The sequence below is a fragment of the Accipiter gentilis genome, chromosome 12, assembly GCF_929443795.1.
Source record: "Accipiter gentilis chromosome 12, bAccGen1.1, whole genome shotgun sequence".
NCBI classification, from domain to species: Eukaryota; Metazoa; Chordata; class Aves; order Accipitriformes; family Accipitridae; genus Astur; species Astur gentilis.
In genome coordinates, this window is record NC_064891.1 from 25,551,585 (window position 1) to 25,566,494 (window position 14,910).

A 14,910-nucleotide genomic window follows, 5' to 3' on the forward strand; every position below is an offset into this window, starting at 1 on the left:
GCAAGAAGCAGTTTCACAGACCGTGTTCAATACCATCCTTTGCCACCTCTTGGCCAATCTGCTCATAGGCCGGGCTCACCACTGAGCTGTGGGGCACCCCTCGCTTTCCCGGACAGACCCGAAAAAAACCACCTCCCGATCCCCATGCCCAATAGCTGTCCCCAGGCAGCTGTCCCCACCTCTGATGGCCCCAGGGATGCAAGCCAGCCCTGCGGCAGAGCCGGCACCCCAGAACGTCCCCGCTGCCGGAGCAGCGGCACTGCTTGCTGGAGACGGGAGAGTTGGCGCTGCCATGCAGAGGAGCCAGCAAACACATCATTACTACAATTTTAAACCAAAGCGGCGGCTGTCACCCAGCCCTTTTTGCACCTCTGGGCTGCAGCCAAATCCGTGCTTGCCATCTTTCACCCCAGCGATGGGGCTGTGCACCAGCGTTTTTGTACCCACAACCCTGATGGGCATCATCACCATCGCATCACCCCAACTCCTCAGGCAATGAATGGAAGAGGTCCAAACAATATGGGGCAAGTCACAGCCGAGCTATCCACTGTGCAGTGGGGACTGGTGGGGTGAAGGAGGCAGGGTCAGGAAAGAGGATTGTTCCCAGGGCAGCAGCATGGGGAAGCTGCACTTTTCAGAGCTGATCTCATACAGAAGCAGAAAAAGCTTACACAAGGCAGAAATTAAAACATAAAGTCCACTAAAACCAGGAGCTGTTCAGCTCCCAGCTTTTGTAGTGGTGTTAAGAGTCTACAAATTAAGTGCAGTATTGCTATAAGTAGTAAAAAATTATTTAATTTCTTTACTGGTTCTTGAATTCAGTATTGCAATGCCCAGCAATGACACTACTGACCCCAGGCAGCTGAAAGGCATGCACCCACTCACACTGACCCCTCGGAGACTGTCCCCTGCAGAGCCACAGCTCCGTACTGTAAAACTGTGCAGCTATGCACCAGCCCACGGCTTCCTCTGTCAGCATCGATACCCGTGCTGTACAGCTTGTCATACACACATGAACAAGAAAGAAGGGCCTGGATGGGATTTTAAACAAATAATGTGTTGTTTACTTGCTTGCTGGTAGGAGAAAAAAAAATATAAAAGGCACACTGAGTAAAAGAGGCTTTACCCAAGATGAACCAGCCCACAGTAACCCCTTTTGCCCTGCTCACCTGCATCTCTGCTGCAGGGCACCTAGCACCAGGGGCCACCGTGGGCACCCAGAACCAGTGGTCTGGGAGAGCCCCCATGCCCTGCGGCATCTCCTTTCCAGCACCTCAGAAGAGCAGAACAACCCTTGCTCACGCTGCAGCAGGTGATGGCCATAATATAGCAAAGCCCCAGGCCCAGCTTGCTGGGGCCATTAGCCAGCTTTTCAACGTCACTGCTGGGTCACACCAGGGGCAAGGGTGGCCCTTCAGGTGCCTGGAAATAGGGGGCTAGGAACTCCCCTCAGCCTCTGCTTTCCCCCTCACCCCAGCATGCTGCAGCTCCCCATGCAAACAGCCTGCCCTTTGCTCCCCGCTGCCTCCAGTCCAATCCCAAATTGCAGCACCCGACTCCCCCAGGAGAGAAAAACAGCAACACCTCAAACCACACCATTGTGGAGTTTGTTGGTTTTAATGGTAATTAAAGAAATCAACAGGGTACATTTCAGCTTTGAAATACAAGTGCAAAAAGGATACAATATAATGTTTTCTGTACATTTCTTACAAAATATTACATACATCCCATTCTGAAGTGGTACTTCACACACTGCTGAGCCCACGCACCGCGTGTGCACACCAGCTGTAGCTTTTGCTGCTTATGTGCAGGACATGGAGCTAATGGAAAGCTCCCATTGGAGCCTGGGCAGATGCTTTTAGGGCAGTGGTAAGTAAATATAAGAGGTGAACACAGGGATCTTTCTGCCCAGCATGCTCAGGCAGGGCTCCCGAACAGCCGAGCCACCACTGTGCCCTTGTGGCAAGTGGGCAGCATCACCCTGCTGGCACTCGCAGCTCTCAGCTGCTCTCTGGTTTGGTATAGGAAATGGTTTTTCTTGCTGTGGTTTGGCATTTTCCCCTGTGTCTGGCATCACCTCCCACTTTGCACCCTGTGTAGTTGTGCCCAGGTTGAGCTCTGGCAAACCTGCCCATTTTATCCACAGCATCTTCTCAGAAAGAAGTCAACCAGGCTATATAGCAAATAAATTAAACCCCTCCTCCCCCCGTACCCCCAGCACCAACGAGGCTGTGAGGCACACGTCAGTACCCATCCTGGCAGTCGTTGTCATCGTAGTCAGCAGCAGGCTTGTTGCGGTAGGCACCCGGCCGCCGTTTGAGGCTCCTGCTCTCCAGGCTCTGCAGCGAGCTGTCATCCCCGCGGCTGCTGGACTCACGGGTGGCATCCTCCTGGGAGTGGCTCTCGTCCTTATCATCATCATCATCATCGTCCTCCTGGGACTCGCTGTTGTTGCTCTCTGTGGACCTGCTGTCCTCGCCTACGTTATCCTCTTGACTGCCGTCATCTTCCGGCGATGCGCTCTGGCTCTCCGCCGATGTGCTTGGCATGTCCCCATCAGGGTCAGAGTCATTCTCATCCTCCTTTGACTGCTCCACAGTGTCCTCTGCGGACTGGGTCTGGTCGCCCTCATCTTCCCCGGACTCGCTGTCAGGTGCGGATGGTGCACTCCTGTCCTCAGCAGACTCCCGGTCCTCCTGCCCTTCCTGGGACTGGCTACCACTGCGCTCGCTCGACGTGCTCGCCAGTTCCTGGGAGATGTCCTCCGGGGACTCTCCCGGCTCTTCATCTGACTCTTCGTCAGTGCCGTCCCTGGACTTGCTGCCGTCGTCCTCCGTGGAGGGGCTGTCCTCCTCGGAGCGGCTGGCACTCTTTTCCTCTGACTGGCTGGTGACAGGCTCTTCCGACCGACTGTTGTCCTCTGCGGACAGGCTGTCTTCTCCCGAGTCAGCATCCTCCACCTCTGGCGACTTGCCGTCACCATCCTCCCAGCGGTGGGAGCCAGCCCCCCAGCCACTCTCTCGGCTGCTCCCCAGCGCGTGAGGGCCAGCACGGCGCCCCTTGTAGGTGCTGCCCGGGCCATCGAAGATGGAGGGGTCATCACCCTGCATGGCTTCGTCCTCAAAGTCGTAACTCTCCTCCTCCTGGCTGCTGCTACTGCCCCCTCCCTGCCTGTAGGTCCGCTCATACCGGCTGCTGAGGTAGTTCCTGTACTGCCAGTGGTCCGACCCAGCGCTCTCGCTGCTGCTGCTGCTGCTGCTGTCTCCGTGCCCTCTGCCAGCCCCGGCGTCCCCACGGCCAGCATCACGGTCATGTTCGCCTGCCCCATCGGCACCGGCTATGTAAGTAGGACCTTCGCTCCCCTCCTCTTCCCCATTCATATCAAAGGTGTCATCCCCACTGTCATCCTCCTCATCCAGGAGCCCGCCAGCGTGGGAGGGAAGCCCATTGACTCCAGTGCCACGGTGCTCTCCGTTGTCACCATCATCAGCATCACGTGCATCCTCCTCCTATGGAGGTGACAAATGAAGACAAATGCAAAGGCTTGCAAGTCACAGGCACTATCGGCACTGCTCACCGTGCAGGCCAAGCACTACCCTGACCAACACCAGGTTTGGGGGTAAGTGTGCTTCCCTGGCAGAGCAAAACACCCCTCTCCGCTCACTTACCAGGAAACCAAGGCTGTTCCCATCCCGGGCACTTGCGTCCTCGTGGTCCACCCAGTTCAGGTGCTGAGCATCCCCAACTCTGTCTCCCTTCTCTCGGCCACCATGCTCACCCAGCTCCTCTCCCACAGCATTCCCACCTGCCGGGTCCCCGGCAAGGGCATTGTCCCCTCTCTCTGCACTGGCAGGAGGATGTCTGCCATCTCCACCACCCAGAAGGTTGCCCAGCTTGTTGAGGTAATCTTCGCTTGCTGTGTCCTGGAGGCAAAACATGACACGGTGCTTTGGTTTATTAAACACTACTGCATGTTTACTGTTTCTGCGGCGGGATGATACATCACTCCTAAGCCATGCAAATGCTCAAGCCTTTTTCATTGCTCACACCTCAGCCCTCCAGTTTTTTCTGCTGATGCAAAAAAAAGTAGCCACCAACAAAAGGACAACCCAGAAAAGCCCAAACCATGATGGGTCAGAGCACAGAACCTCCTTTTTCAGGACCAACATGGGTGAATTGGGAATGGGCACAGGGAGGCAAGGCGACATGATGTGAAACCAACCCAGCTTGAAAAGATTGAGTAGATGGGCAAAGCTCAAAGACAGGCAGTAAGCGGCGGTTCTTCCCCCAGGTGCCTGGTCCAAAGATGCCAGCTGGCTCCCCATCCCAGACTTGCTCTACAAGCAGCTGCCACCTGTGGGACTGGGGCACCCCCTCCCCAGCTTACCTCCTGCTGGGCACCGCGACGGAGGCGGGCGGGCTCACGGCCAGGCACCTAAACACATATCCAGGAAACATCTGATCAGTGATCCACGTGCCTTGGCTGGGCAAAACTGCTGGGGTTTGGGGTTTGAGTACCTGTCCAGCGGGTACTTACGGGGTGAGCGCAGGCTACGGCCCAGAGGAGCAGCACCAGGAACGTGGCCCTCATGGCAGTTTTGGTCCCTGTGGCTGTAACAGGAAGCAAAGTATTTGCACGCTAGAGCAAAGCTTTGCACGTGCCCCTGGCTGTAACTTGGCCCCATAAAGCCCTTTCAACTGATACAGCCTTGCTGTGCCGGCACATGGTGCTCAGCCTGGCACACCATCCAACAAGCCAAGGATTGTCCTCGTGCCACCTCCTGGCATGTCCTGTACAGGAACTTCCCTTTAGTTTGGGATTTGAAATACCTGGCCATGTTCTTGCAGATTTTTTGTCTGAGCATCATTAAAGAGTGGGAAAGCTCCTCCATAATTCCCTGTTTCCGCAGTAATATCACCTAACACCCAGCTGAGCTTGGTGACCATGAGAGGAGCTGGCACCACAGATGGGCAGCACCGTAAGACCGTCGACTGCAGAGCTGCGCCTCCCACCCAGTGCGGTCCCCACAGCCCTGTAAGACCTCCCGCCATCCCAAAGCAGAGCACCCCGGTAAGATAACCCCGTGGAGCAGTCTCTGGGTCAGTCTGGCATCCCAGCGGCACTGCTGCCTGCACGGGCAGGTAAAGCAACAGGGGGATTTCCTCCAGCTCTGCTCTCATTTTCCAAGTCTCTTAAGCAGCCCAGCACTGCATCCCCGTGGGGCACGCTAACCACACTGCACATCAGCCTGCACCCGAAATGCACTGGAGCGGAGTATCACACTCCTCATTTCTTCCCTTACGAAGCAACACCTACATGCCAGCTTACAAGTTTCTCCTGCTTTGTACCAAAACTCACAAGGAAATCTACACCCCCTATCCCCAGACGTTGCCATTTTCACTCCATGCAATGCCAAAGCAACCCAAAGAAACCAAAAACTTTACCTTGAGGTGTGGTACAAGCTGGCATCTCTTCTGGTGCTCAGGATGGGACGAGCTGGCTGCCTGTGTTGGGATGCCCCGGGCTGTGTGCCCCAGCGTGGCCGCACGGGCATTTAACCACTGGCTGGTGCCAGCCCCAGGCAGGGGGCAGCCAATGGCACCGGCGGGCAGCACTGCCACACGTGGAGGTGTCACCGGGAACTGGCCTCCCACGCTTCCTCCGGCCTCCGCCGGGACGCCAGCCCTAAAAAAAGCTCCTTGTGGTTGCAGGATGACGAGACGGGCTGGCAGTTAATGACCAACTGTGCCGGCCCTGTGTTTTGACTGCTAAATTTATTCCATTCACACACTTCCCGCCATGACACACACAAACAACTACAGCGTCACCCACGCTGAGCACCAGACCCCGTCCCGGGGATGGCATCCTCCTAACACGTGGACTTTGGAGCAGCATTTGCCCTGTGCCATGCACCAGGGTTCTGAAACCCACGTGGGACCGTTCACCTGCTGGGACTCAACCTCCCCCAGCACCTTGGGGCAGGAGCACAAAACGCTGTGCTAGGAGGAGAGGACATATCTATTTTCATGCCCACACATCCACTCTTACAAGGGAGAAAGGAAATACTAAGTGGAGGTGCTCAGGGAGGATCCCACCCCCTGTATAGAGGGACTGTAGCACCCCCAGCACTTCTTCCAGCTGCTGGCCAGGGGATGAAACTCCTGCTCTGGAAAACACGGGCAACACGTGCACAGGTATATGGGCATGTGTACACACAGGCATGTACCTTCAATTATATATATGAATACATATACACACTCCACATATACCCTAGGGTTTCTTGGTGTGGCATGAATTATCTACTCCAAACAAGGCAGTAAGGAAGCAGTGCAGATAGCCCCTACTCACTCACAGATAATGGGAGAGGGAGTTTGCAAACCTCCACGTGTGCACACACGCATGCACCCTGACACAGTGCAACTGCACCTCTTTGCCCATGCAGTTTGGGACAGGACCAGCACGTCCCAGCTGTACACCCGGCTTTTCCCTCTGCCCTAACCTGGGTGGAAGGAAGGCAACTTCCTTGCCTGTATTTGGGCATTACTAAATACTCCATGCCTGCAACACCCCCTCTCTGCTAATAAAAACATGCCACAAGCGCAAAAAGGTTGCTTTGAAGCAGGCAATGAATCTCTGCTCTGCAAGCTGGGTACTCCCCACAGCCAAGCCACAGATGATGGGCACAGCCACAGGTGAGGGGGCCAGGAGGAGGGTGCCTATGAGCGGTTTACTGGGGGAGAAGTGTAAATGACAGCATTGATGCGCTGTGAGGAGCATTTGCACGTCCTCCCTGCGTGGGAGGAGGTGTTTCTGCTGCCCTGGGTAGAAGAAAGAGGCCTTCACACAGCAGAGCCCCACTCCGGGGAGCCACTGTGGCAGGGGAAGCCTGTGAAACACAGTTCACTTTCAGCAGCAAACAGCTCCTGGCCCGCCCTGCTGTAAAGCCCTGGCAACCACAGTCACCTGCAACGGCTTCTTGGCGCAGGCACCCAAATTCCCAGGGGTGGGGGGTACAGAGCAGGAGATATGGCGAGGGCTGCAGGTTTACAGGAATTCACAGGAGATGCTGGTGCTGCAAAATCAGTGACTATAGGAAACTTGAGCAGGGTGAAGATTGAGCCAGGTTTCTATAAACTGCAGATTGTCTGAATTTGCCTGGGATGTATCATCCGCAGACAACAGAATCCAGAAAGCATCTCCCGTGCTGTGACACCACCACGGCTCAACAGAGCATCTTGTGAAACCAGACATGTCAGTCTACTGTTGCGGATGCCTGCTTAATTCTGTCCTCCAAAATCTCCTGCCTTTTGCCCCCATCATTACCAGCCAGGGGACCACGCGTGTCTGCCCTGTGAGGACTGTGCAAGCACCATGCAGGTACCGAGTGCGACAAGCGTTTTTTTTCTCCTTCCTTCTGGCCCCCATGCAGGGAGGCCCCAGTGCTGCCCTGGCCCCGCTGTTCTCCCCACAGCCCCTCGGCCTCGAGACGGGCACCATTAAGCTGCTTGCTCTCACACATGCGCACACCTTCAGCAGATGTTTTCCCTCTTCTTCCCTACCCGACCCCTGCCGCAGATACCGTGGGATGTATTTTCCTCTCAACCTGTGACAAAATTATACCCCTGTCCCTGGCCAGATATGAGTTCACATTGACAACCTTTTTTAGGCACCTCCAACAATTACCCTGTTTTGTTGTTTGGGTTTTTTTTTTTATGTCAAACCTGCATTTAACTCACCCCCAAAGACCTGGTGCTGCCTTACATACAAGTGCCGCTGTGCGAGAAGGGGATAAACACCAAGCTGTGCGTACCCAGCTTCTTTATAACACAGGTCACTCACTGCCCCACCAGCCACCCGCCCTGAGGTCACCTCCCTCCCCTCTGGTGGCCCCAAAACGCCCATGGCACCAGCACACCCAACAGCACTTGCTGCCAGCACCCCAACCTGACCCCAAGCCCCTGCGACCTCCAATAGCCCTTGGTCTGTCCCCCAAATCCCTTCCCAAGAGCACCCCACAGCATCAGCCAGACCACCCAAGCAGCTCTGCCTTTGTTTTGCAAGGAAAAGAAACCCCAGCTCACACATTGTAACCTTACAATACACCTTTTTAAAAAACAAAAAAAACCCAAAAACCCCCAATCAAACAAAAAAAAAAAAAAAACAAAACAAAACAAAAAAACCTCACCAAAACACAAAAAAAACCAGTAATACTTAGGATTATTGTTGTTACAGCAGAGGTCAGAAATGGACTGAGGGTGGGGGAAGCGGCTGTCTGACTCATGTTTTAAATGTCACTGTGCATTTCCCCAAGTCCTACTCTCCCGAGATGCTCGGTCCCTGCAGATAGCTGGGACGGGAAGCAGTGGGGCAAGGAATATGGGGGGAACCTGGCCAGGCTAAAGCTGGCACCCTCAGGCTACCGGCGGGGAGGTGGCTGAGTCAGAGACGAGAAGACTGGCAGGGCTGGTAAAAAGGCGCAGGAATATCACTTTTCTGTTTGACAAGTTGGACTGTGCAGTGTTCATGAGGACAGAGAAAAGGTATGAGCACAGACAGCAGGAGGGATTAGAGACGCCAGAACCAAGATAGAAGTTAGCACTGCAGAGAGCAATCTGATGGTGGAGGCACATAACCCCTGCTCTCCTGCATCAACTGAGACACCTCAGCATTGAAAACTCAGGAAATTAATATTGTTCCAAAAAAACACTCTTCCCTCTTTTTTTTTTTTTTTTCAGTCTGATGTATTTTTGTAGTATTTATGTTTCCGGTGCGCTTCTCTCCTAGTTATACCTATGGGTTTGACAGCAGCATCGAACGGAAGAAGATCAATGAAAGAACTGGAGCAGGAGAGACCAGGACGAGAGCAGGATTCAAGGCGTACATCCTCGGCCCTTTCCCAGACACTCAACACCAGCTCCTGCCTTACGCTCAGATCCAAATCCAAATCCCTTTGCTGAGTGCCTACTGGTGACAGCTGCTACAATGCAGTGCTGCATTTTCAGTTGGGAGCAGGCAGGAAAAACCTTGCCTCCTAAATATTCGTTTCCCCACTATGTGCCACATTAGCACCAGGAGTTACCCAGCGCCCAATCCCAAGGGATTCATTCCCACACCGCTCCTCTAAAAAAGAGCGTTCAGCCTTGCAAACCAGCCAGGTTCCCACATTGCTACCTGCTTTGCAAGTGGACAGGCTACAGCTGGCAGCTGTGGCCACAGAGGGGAGAAGCAGCCTGGCTTTGGCTCCTCCGCACATGCCAGGGATCTGAGCAAAGGCATTGTGCCCATTCCCTGAAGTCTGAGTAAATATTACCTACGCTTCATAGCATTAATGTGACACATAATGCAGTAGCTAATGATAATATTTTAGGTGTTTGAAGAACAGAATTGATATTTCAATTCTTCCCAGCAGCAAGCCTCAAAGTTACAAACACTGCGATATACAGCAGATTGAAGTTACCATCGTGTTTTTCACAGCGTGGAGGTGTGCACAAGTTTGGTTTATGCTAAGCCTTTAAAATATGCAACTTCTCCTCACTGGAAAAAACACACATCATAGGAGCCCGAGTCCTGGAGCCTTGAATTACACACACAGGGCCCTCCTAATGCTAGACCCCTGCACATGACCAACAGCCCTCTCTCCTCTTGCCCCCTGATGGCACAGGGGTAGGATCATTAACCCACCCTTAGGTGTCTAATATGGAGTTTCCTTTACGGCCAGTGAAAAAAGCACTTTTAAGGCACCAATCATTTGCCCCATTTCAGGTGCCTATTTCAGGCTGAAATGCATCGCAGACTTTTTGAAGTCTCCATGACGCTGTCAAAGGAAGGTGACCAGCGTGCTGATCTTGTCCTACCAACGAGGTGCACCGTGCTCTTTCCCAACACACGTGCAAGGCAAGTTCCCAAAACCCCTCTCTCCCCACCTCCCATGCCAGCCCCATGCTCCCTTCACTTCCATTTCTAGCATTTTTATACCACCCTCCTCTGAGCAACGGGCTCCAGGCTCTTCACAAACGTTTTTCCCTCAGAAGAAAATGCCACACAGAGGCACTTGTCAAAACTAAACCTGTGTGGCCATGCCCATCTCTCCTGGAGGCTGCAGGCACACAGGCTGGACAGCAAGGACCCAGCCTGCAGGCTGGGCTCCACGCAGAGAGAAGTGATTAACCCTTGAAATTAAAAACAACTATGGGAGTAACAATGTGATTGCTTTTTCCAGATGCAAAATATGCTTGCCTAATAGGTGCCAGCTCCCTTTCTTTTACAGGAGGGAAAAGTGCTACCTGTGAATAATTGGGTGTGCTCCTATTTATTGCCAGCTGCTGGGTTTTGGGCACACTCAACCATCACATGCAAAAGCCTCTTCCCAAATGCCTGCAGCAGCTGGGAAGTACAAACAGAGCCTGCTCAGCACCTTGTACCTACATTTTTGGGGGCAGGACAAAGCTGGTCCCTCTGCAGCCCCCATCCCTCCTCACTACCATCTCCACACACACAGCTCTAGCTTCTTCTGGGCAGGGGAGCCGCAAAACCAGCACATCACCTTGACAGTCCGTTTGGATGAAGGTTCACAGGTGTTGCACGTGTTCTGTGCTACTTTGCAGTTTGTGCTTCTACCTGTTGCTGGAGCAAAATGCATGGAGCAATAATTGGTATTCACATTGTGCCCGTTGCAGCTGCAAGTCGTGGCTGGGCAGGTACCTTGTGCCATCTCTGCCAGATGCGTGATAACAGATCCTCAGGTCCTATAAATCCGTATTCATCAGCCAACTTGTCTGAGTTCACTAATTGGAGGCCACGACTTCATCAGCTGTGGACCAGGTGCCTGGTTTCTCTCTGGCTGCTGTCAGATCTAGCACATCCTCCTGCACACAGGCACCCCTGCAGCTTGCTGCCCTCGGTCAAAATAAGGGCAGGGACAGATGCCCAGCTCTGTCCCACATTGGGGACCAGTATTGACACTGCTGGCACAGGCACCGGGCAGCCCCAGTGCAGCTGGGCTGTCAATAGCTCAGCACTGACAGCAGTAATCATAGTGACAGCAATGGGTAATTACGGCTCCTAAAATTTCATTCAGAGTACAATATCTTCTACAACCATTCCCTGCTCAGAAGTCAGTCCCTTGGGATGTGGGAGCAATAAGTATTTGTCAATCACAAGCTGGAAATGGAGCAATAACAGAGCCCTAATGTGAAAAGCCCTCTTCAGCCATCTCCCTGTGCTTGCCCCCGCTCCAGCTGGAATTGTGGAGATCTGTGCGTGACACCAGCAAAGCAGTGCGATGTCAGTGCTCTCGGGAAATAAAATACAGCAGTGAGCTGGAGCCAGCTTTGCCCACACATCAGCTGGCAGCTTGGGGTAACCTGCTCCAAGTTGCAGGTATGAAATCTGGCCAGCTGCACTGTGCGTACCTGTCAGATCTATAAATGTTTCACAGTACCCTGATTTCTTGTTTCAGAGGAAAAAAACATTAGAAGGAAATAACTGATTGAAATGATCATATGAAATAAGGACTGCATGAGTGCAGAGGCACAGGCTGCCCAGAGCGGGCAGAGGGGTCAGGACAGGGTTGGCAGCTCGAGGGATGAATACATCTGTACAGAGAGCCAGACCCTCCTCCTGGAGGGCGGTCAGCACTCCTCTGGTTTGTGTGCTGTCATTATGGCTCACTTGGTCTAAATTTATCACTGCTTGATGTAGCTGGACAGGAAGCATTACCACAGTTCCCTGGGAGTCTGGAAAAGCTGGATAGACACCATCAACATAGCCCTGAACAAGAGACCAGCAGTAATTTGGCTTATACCTCCAAAGGACAGAAGCCAGTTTGCATTTTTTTCCACCATGAGCTTCAACCCATGAAGATGTTGAGCAGCTGTGAGCTGGGGCAGCCCAGCCTTCAGCCAGCCTTCTGGGTGCAGAGTGCACAACTCCATCAGGGAACAAGAGAGAAAGATGGTCCCCATCACTGACTAACCCTGTGAGTGGAAAGCCTGCCCCATAGTCAAAGCATCATCTGTTGTGACAAGGTCTGCAGACTCCTTGCAGATGTGTCCTGTGCCAGGCCCCATTGGAAAGAGGGTTACCAGACCCTTGGTCTGGCTTGGGATGATAAATTATATCTCCACGTTTGTCCAGTTTGCAGTGAGCTAAATCCCTGAAATACTTGAGCTGACATGTTCTCACCTAATGCTGACAAGGTGCCTTTCCTTACTCTTACTCATCTTTGTTTTAATCTTTACAATGTTAATACCTTTTCTTTTTAAAACAAGACCGAAAAAGAACCAAAAAACAAACCCAAAAAACCACTACCAAAACCCAAACAACCCCCAAAACAGTGATGTCTCCAACCAATAAAACCACAGAAAATAAAGGCAAGACAGAAGATATTAAATCTCTGGGACAGCAGAAGTGCTTTCCATCAGTCAAGACGACTTATTTCTTTATATGCAAATTTCCTCCTGTGCTTACAAAGTAATTAAACCCTCATTGTTCAAAACCCAGCCCAAGCCCAACTGTAGGACCACATCACACATTGGGTGAGTTTCCCTTTGAGCTGAGCTCATTCGGCACAGCACCCGTGCTGCACGCAGCCCGACTGCTCGTCTGATGGCAGAGAAGGGAGTCAAACCTTCCGCAAAAGGATGCTCAGGGCAGAAGAGGCAGGAGAACAGAAAGTCTGAAGCTGCCTGCTTCCTTGGTGTATGAAGGACGGAGGAGGAGGAGGAAGGCGGAATCCAGATGGGTCCTTGCTTACCCACAAACACTCTAGGCAGGTGTGAATCCTACAGCTTTGCAATAGCTAAGGAGCCCCATCACTGCCCTTCTGCCCTCACCAGCCGGAAAGGCAGTGTTTCTCCTATTTAACTCATCAGGAACAGTCTCATTTCCAATGCCAAAATGTTTAGCAAAGCCTAAAGGCATTTCACAGATGTTTTGGCATATCCTCTTCGCTTAGTTGATGATGTAACTATTACTACATGAGTCCTGTAGGCACATCTTTCATGATATTTCATAATGTATAAGGATCTATATAATAAAAATCCCATATAAGTTATTCTACATTATATAGGAATCTACATGCTTACGTTAAACCGCTTTCAGTAAGAAACAAGTATTAAATCCAATGAGAAGTTTCGTGGTTTTCCTTAGCTCCTAAAAGAGCAATAAATACGGGGGGTGGGTGGGGATGGGTGAAGCAGTGTTTTGAATGTCAGAAGGACAAAGGAAAACCTGGAATGATTAACTGGAAATACTTTTCCTGAAAACAACCCGTGGGGTTGTAGGTGACAAAACCGCATGAGCGCTCGGCCAGCAGCTCAAGCGCTGGTGTGCATTTCCCAGGGAGGCTGTGCACAGTGCACTGCCAGTGCACTAAAAGGCAGCTCAGGAACATCACCCCAGCACTTGACAGCAGCCGCCTTCAATCCTGAGACAGAAATCTGCATTTCTGCTCCACATTCACATGGACTGCAATAGGAATTGAATCTTACTGCTTTTAACACCTAGATTTAGAATCAGTTTACCCAATTCAGATACCATTTATAGGGCTGGATCAACCATTCACTCTCAACAACATGATGACTTTAACACTCTTCCTCGTTTGATCTATTCATGAATAAAGCTTCCCCCTTTTCCCCCATTTGTTCTTTGTAATTCTGTACCAATCAACTTAAATGACCACACTGTAAATGACAGACTGAAGTCTTACACAACAGACTAATTCTGCTGGACAAGTATATTCACACTCTGTTAAGCTTCCAGCTGAATTCAATGGTACACCTCAAAGGAGTTAAGTACGTGTCATTGCACGTGCTAATCGCAACCTTTTGATTCAGGCTATTTCGTCTTCACTATTCCCACTGGAAACTCCTCTTGCCACACAATGCTTTTTTCCCTGTATGCTGAATGAATAGAAGAATATTGCACAGGCCATAATACAAGCAGAAATCTCTAAAAAAATAGGCTCATAAGAAATGAATACTGGATAAGCAATTACCCTCATGCACAGAATTCACACTTCTGCATAACCGGTCACAAACAAAAAAAGAAGTGGAGATATGTTTGATAACCAAGCAGGGAAGACTGATGCAAACAAATGCAGGCAAGGTGCTGGCTGGGGAAGCAGGGCCAAGAACATCTGCCTGTTCCCAACCTGCGTGGTTCCATAGCTGGAGCAGGTACACAACACTCCTCTGCAATTTTTTTTTTTTTTTTTTTTTTATCTTCAGGGCTCAAGTCACTGACAAAAGTTTTCCGGAGGATTTCTAGTATTTGTGCCTCTTGAAATGTATGCAAGCCCTGGCACTGCCTGCCTTCTCAAGTCACATATGCTCACTGTAAGGTGCCTGTGCTGCAGGAGCAGCCCTGCTCTGCCCAGAGGTAATTACATGGTACACTTTGGGGCTTTCTGTAAGGAAGTGGCATCACCACCTCTGTCTTCCACCAGGCATCTCTCCAGAAGCAGCCCAAATGAGAATTCAGAGCCATGAAAGGACTTCCTCCATCCGCCTGGGGAAAGAGTGGGAGGATCCCTGGAAGCATCACCCCAGCTTACATGCCAGGGCATCCTCTGTCTTCAGCAGAGTCTGGCACTCCTCACTGAAGAAATCAGGCCAGAATCACAAAAACTGATCCATCTCACCCATAGTCCTCTCAGCATTGTGGGCTTAAGCACTTCACCACTCAGCCCACATTCAAATCTTGCCCATGCCCACAGCCGTCATCTCTTCATATGACTAATGTGCTCTAGCAGGTAAGCTCAAATCTTTCCATTCCCTCCAACGTCTGATCATACAACTGAAAACTAAATGGAATAAAGGAAGGTTTTGGTTTGATTCTCCTCCCAATTTTTTTTTTTTCCTTTTAATGAAACCAAATCCCAAAATAAAGCTAGTCAGAGCTGGCCGAGC

The 14,910-nt window shown here is 51.6% G+C and overlaps 1 protein-coding gene across 1 annotated transcript; it reads right to left on the reverse strand.

The window, feature by feature from the left end:
* Positions 1-1,608: 1,608 nt before the first annotated feature.
* Positions 1,609-7,025, reverse strand: DMP1 (dentin matrix acidic phosphoprotein 1). The gene is made up of 5 exons (XM_049815364.1): positions 5,446-7,025; positions 4,538-4,611; positions 4,388-4,435; positions 3,669-3,923; positions 1,609-3,509 (listed from the first exon to the last, which is right to left on the reverse strand). The coding sequence occupies exons 1-5, from the start codon at positions 5,468-5,470 to the stop codon at positions 2,244-2,246; spliced, it is 1,668 nt and encodes a 555-aa protein (XP_049671321.1). The 5' UTR covers positions 5,471-7,025; the 3' UTR covers positions 1,609-2,243.
* Between the last annotated feature and the right edge of the window lie 7,885 nt (positions 7,026-14,910).